At 35.5% G+C, this 5,876-nt stretch overlaps 1 protein-coding gene across 1 annotated transcript in view; it reads left to right on the plus strand.

Moving 5' to 3' along the window:
• The window catches only part of LOC107689158 (elongation of very long chain fatty acids protein 4-like), an 8,877-nt gene extending 4,262 nt beyond the window's left edge, over window positions 1-4,615 (plus strand). Inside the window, exons 4-7 of the mRNA XM_016487076.1 lie at window positions 954-1,034; window positions 2,519-2,690; window positions 2,808-2,935; window positions 4,093-4,615. Of these exons, the coding sequence (XP_016342562.1) occupies window positions 954-1,034; window positions 2,519-2,690; window positions 2,808-2,935; window positions 4,093-4,404 (693 nt within the window). The 3' untranslated portion in view covers window positions 4,405-4,615. The remainder of the gene's footprint in view (window positions 1-953; window positions 1,035-2,518; window positions 2,691-2,807; window positions 2,936-4,092) is intronic.
• Window positions 4,616-5,876: the final 1,261 nt, after the last annotated feature.

Raw genomic sequence — 5,876 nt, forward strand, 5'->3', positions numbered from 1 at the left:
AGAATTGAGTCAGACCAGCCAACATAGATTGAAATGAGAAAAAATAACGTCATTTTCTGATTTAATCTTACTTTTTATTGTAATGCACATTCATGGTTTCTTGCTCATTCTTTTGAAAAGTCACATTTTTATTTTTATTAAAGGAGTAGTTCACCCAAAAATGGTAATTTGCTGAAAATGTATTCATCCTTCCAACATGTAGATGAGTTTGGATATTTGTAGAAATGTAGCATTGCATCAGTGTCTCTCAGCAATGGATGCTCTGCAGTGAATGGGTGCCGTCAGAATGAGAGTCTAAACAGCTGATAAAAACATCACAATAATCCACAAGTAAACCACAGCTCTCCAGTCCATCAGTTAATATCTGGAGAAGACAAAAGCTGTGTGTTTGTAAGAAACAAATCCATCAAGACATTTTTACTTTAAATTATTGATAAATACAAGTCCATACTTCATAATAACGCTTCTTCCAGTGAAAAAGTAATCTTGTCTAAATAATTTGAGAAATCTGCACAGATCAAGCAGCGTTTACAAGCCAAAACAGCTCTGAACAAATATGTGGCTGGATTTTGATGTGAGAGACAACAGGAGGAAGCGTTATTATGGATTATGGACTCGCATTTTAGTGGAAAGCAACAGTTTAAACGTCTTGATGGATTTGTTTCTTACAAACACGCAGCTTTTGTCAAACAAACTCATCCTAATCTCGGATGACCAGAGAGTGAGGACATTGTCAGCAAATTTTCATTTTTTGGTGAACCATTCCTTCAACATACAGTACATCTTTTTTCAGAGATAGTCTTTGTCTTTTCATACGGCAGTGGATTTCATTAGTGATGGTAACCTTGCTAGAGTTGCTGTCTGTTTTATGCATAAGATGAAGAAGCTAATGATGAGGAATTGTCCTTTATACCAACCATATTGAATAGTCCAAGCGTCTCTTTGTATTTCAGCTCTTCCTCGCAGCACGAGCGGCCAACTACAGCTACATCTGCCAGCCTGTGGACTACTCAAACGATCCCAATGAAGTGAGGGTGAGTGTGCTGATCACAGACAGGAATTCTGCTTTCCGCTTACTGGCCCAAAGTGTGTTATTGAAGAGGGAAAACTGGGGAGTTGGGTTTCACTCTGTGACGTCACATTAACACACTCACACACACCATCTGGCTTTCACACTCACATACTCGTGGATTCATTACAGCTAGACGAAGCACCACTGAACTGTATTTGAGGTGAAGTAGGATGCAGAATTGTAATTTGAAGGATACGTTACATTTTTCATTTTAATTCTTTTTTTAGTTTGATACCACATCGTTTCTTGCTGTCATTCCGATTCATCATCCTGTGACCATTTAAACACATTCACGAACTGAGAGGGAGCCAGTTCTTAAATTCTGATTTTGCCCAGCTATGATTTCCAATGTGCAAATATTAAGTCATAATTGCGTGAGGACACAGATGATTGAAAACAGCTGAATCTTTAGCCATATGCGCTGAAAAAAGTCAAATGACTGTGTCATTTATTTAAAGGGGCCATAACTTGAGAAATCTAATTAACCTTGATCTTTTGACATGTTAGAGGTCATTTTGCTATAAAAACATCCTGTAAGTTTCAGAGCTCAAAACCTCCTCATTAGTCCAAAAACAGCTTTCATTTATTTGGCAATTTTTGATGGAAAAATCATACTAACATTATAAGTGCACCACAGGAAACATTATGAAAGAATAAAAAAATAACAATAATAAATGCAGCTCATGACCGCATTTTTATATCAGTCTAATTGAAAACCTTGTCTAATAGCAAATATCACTCCCCATAGAAAAAAAATATTGTGGCTTTTATTGATTTATTATTGTTATTGCTTTGTTAGTATATTACAGAAAATATGATGCATATTTTAAAAAGACATCAAAATAAACTGTTAAGGTGTTTCATAGTTGTCTTTATTTATAGTAAGTTAACTAAATCATACAATGAGAATTTATTGTGAAATTATGTGTGTGTGTGTGTATGTATGTATGTATATATATATATATATATATATATGTGTGTGTGTGTGTGTATATATATATATATATATATATACACACACACACATATATAATCTTGACCTACATTAAGTGACATTATGGCTTGGGTCTAAAAAAATGGGAAAACACAGATTGTCTGATTTACTGATTTATTGTCTGATTAATCAAATTATTTGTGATCTACACAACAAAATTGTGTTTCTCTTCTAACTTGATTTCTTTCCTTTTAATTAATGGAATTCTGTAAAATGTAAAAATTAAAATGTAGGTTTTGAACCAATGTATTTTTTTTTTTTTAGAAAAACTAATACATTTGGTTGTAATAATTTAAAAAAAGTTTAAAGTATCTAAGTTCAGAGGTCTAAACGTATAATTTCTTTCAGTGTTTTTTCTAAAGACTCTAAAAGTTAGTCTAAAACACACTGGAATAAAGAGACTTTTATAAACGCTGCAGTTCCTGACGTCTCTTCTCCTCTTGTATTGGCAGGTGGCAGCAGCTCTGTGGTGGTACTTTATTTCTAAAGGTGTGGAGTACCTCGACACTGTGTTCTTCATCTTACGCAAGAAGTTCAGCCAAATCAGCTTCCTGCACGTCTATCACCACTGCACCATGTTCACTCTGTGGTGGATCGGCATCAAATGGGTCGCCGGTGGACAGTGTAAGTATCAAACACATAAGCACCGTACACAGGAAACACAGGAATGATCATTCTGTCATACTCCCCTTCAGACTGTTACAAAAACATACTGTACATGTGTATGTCGTGTATGTCTAGCGTTCTTCGGGGCTCATATGAATGCAGCCATCCATGTCCTGATGTACTTGTATTATGGGCTGGCCGCATTCGGTCCAAAAATACAGAAATATCTGTGGTGGAAGAAGTATCTGACCATCATCCAAATGGTAAATGCTGACATTTCACAAGCATTTGTGAGAAAAAAAAACACGGCAAATTTGAGAACGATGTGGAATTTAAGCGTGATTCTGCAGATAGGGGAACTTTAGAAATAAATATGATTCCGGTTTTATTAAAGTACAGATTATAGTAACATTTTATTTTAAAGTATTATATCAATTATACTATATCAATTATATCAAAATGTCTACTTTATCAATTTCCAGAATTTCTCTATTTTTTGATTTTCTGCCAACCAGATAACTTGTACTTTTGTAAAAATTTGTAAAAAGTGTTTTATAAAATGTGTTGTCTTTGCACAAGATAAAATACATATTTTCCATTTATTTGGTATTTAGAGTATGCATACAATTTGTAATTTAAAAAAAACTGCTGTCTTCAATGCTGCTGTCATTACCATCATACTGTAAATAATTTTATGCAACAATTCAGTTTTCCCAAAAACATTTATGCAGAATAACAGTTTAAACATAAGAAATAATAATTAAATTTAACCTTAGTAGCTTTATTATATTTGACTTGTTACTAATCATTCATTCAGAACTAATATTTACTTTTACATACTCTACCATTCAAAAATTTGCGGAAGATTAAGATTTTTTTTAAAGAAATTAATACTTTTATTCAGCACGGATGGATTACATTTACCAAAAATTATAATAAAGACATTTATAATGTTACAAAAAATATAGTTTTCAAATACACGCTGAACTTTCTATTCATTAAAGAATCCTGAAATAAAAAAATGTATGACAATTTGCACAAAAATATTGTGCAGCACAACTGTTTTCAACATTGATAATAATCAGAAATGTTTCTTGAGCAGCAAACCAGCATATTAGAATGATTTCTGAAGATCATGTGACACTGAAGACTGGAGTAATGATGCTGAAAATACAGCTGCGCATCACAGGAATACATTACAGTTTAACAGATATTCACATAGAAAACATACATTGTAATAATAATTCACGATTTTACTGTTATTGTTTTTACTGTATTTTTGATCAAATAAATGCAGCATAGATGAGCATTAAAAACATACCGTCCCCAAAATGTTTAATGGTAGTGTATGTTGAATAAGTTTCGTTTTTCCAGCTCAACCTCTGAGAGCTGATCAGTTATGTTATATTTTCTTCCGCAGGTCCAGTTTCACGTCACCATCGGCCACACGGCTCTGTCGCTGTACTCCGACTGCCCGTTCCCTAAGTGGATGCACTGGTGTCTGATCGGATACGCCCTCACCTTCATCATCCTCTTTGGGAATTTCTATTATCAGACGTATCGCCGCCAGCCCCGCCGCGAGACCGCGGCCAAACCCGGCAAAGCCCTTCATAACGGAGCCTTTTACGGAGCCCTGGCCTCCAGTAACGGAAACGCCGGCAAGACGGACGAGAAACCGGCAGCGGCCGAGAGCGGCAGGAGAAAGAGGAAGGGAAGAGCGAAGCGTGATTAAAACGGCGACAGGTTAAAGGTCAGGAGCTGTTCGCACGCCTGCGGTCAATCCCTCATGGTTACCAACAAACAGTATGACTGCAGAGAGAGAGAAAAGAGCCTAGATGTAGAGAGACTGAACAATATCTTTCCTTACCGTCCTCCTTAAAGGCACAGTTCGCCCAAAAATCATTTACTCACCCTCAAGTGGTTCCAAACCTGTACGAGTTTCTTTCTTATGTTACGCAAAAAAGAAGATGTTTTGAAGAATGTTAGTAGCCAAACAATTGACGGTAGCCATTGACTTCCATAGTATGGAAAAAAATACTATGGAAGTAGGGCTGCGCGATAAATCGCATGCGATTATCATGCGTATCCTTGTCAGTAAAGCCGGTTCTGTGATTAGTAGTAAATCTCAATCACGTGCTTTCAGATGGAGCGGCATTTACTCCACAGATCCGTAGTTCACTGACAAGCTACGCAAAAAAATCGCAGATGATATCATCGATACTATACATCGATATTATGAAATCGCGCTGCGATTATGACAGCCGTTTGTGTAGAACTACGGCTCTGTGTAGTGAATGCTGCTCCATCTGAAAGCACATGAAAATACCACATTTAATAACATGTTTTTACTCCAAACTCACTTCATAACGTCAGTCGAGTGTTCGAAATAAATCCTTCTGTGAGATGATGCGGCTTCATACACAGAATAAGGCATGCAACATATTTCATAGTATGATAAAGGCACTGCATTATTATATACTTTATTATAATAAGAAAAATTTAGATAGTCCTGTGTTTATTAGTCACGTTGAATCAATGAAAGCAGTTAAATCTTGTCTTTGGATGGAGATTTACTACTGATCACAGAACCCTGCTTCACTGACAAGATGCGCGCATGAATATCGCAGCTTTTGCCTAATATCGATTGCAATTTATCGCGATTTATCATGCAGTGCTATATGGAAGTCAATGGCTACCGTCAACCGGTTGAGGAGAGTAAATGATGACAGAGTTTTCATTTTTGGTGTACTATCCCTTTAAGTTGGCACGTTATTTTATGTGTCTGCCTTTTTTACATTGCTGTCCTAATGCCAGAATAGACCCGCGTCTCATCAGTGTACGCTGATTATAAAGAATTCATGATATCAGTGGGTTTTTCATCATTTATTATGGTGGGATCCAAAAGTCAACTAGTGAGATTTCTTCACTGATTCTATTATCAGCAGTGTTGGGGAGTAACTAGTTACATGTAACGGAATTACGTAATTTAATTACAAAATAAAAGTAATTGTAATTAGTTACAATTACTAAGAAAAAATATGTAATTAAATTACAGTTACTTATGAAAATGTTAAGGATTACAAAGGGGGATACATCTGATTTTTTTCACAAACACTCCCACATACATATTTAATTGAGTTCTTTCATAATTTGCAGTGACTGCTCTAAAATATGAAAGACCAATGTTTCAGAAGTTTATAACAT

This window comes from Sinocyclocheilus anshuiensis, unplaced genomic scaffold, assembly GCF_001515605.1.
Source record: "Sinocyclocheilus anshuiensis isolate Anshui unplaced genomic scaffold, SAMN03320099.WGS_v1.1 scaffold737, whole genome shotgun sequence".
In the NCBI taxonomy this organism is placed as follows: domain Eukaryota; kingdom Metazoa; phylum Chordata; class Actinopteri; order Cypriniformes; family Cyprinidae; genus Sinocyclocheilus; species Sinocyclocheilus anshuiensis.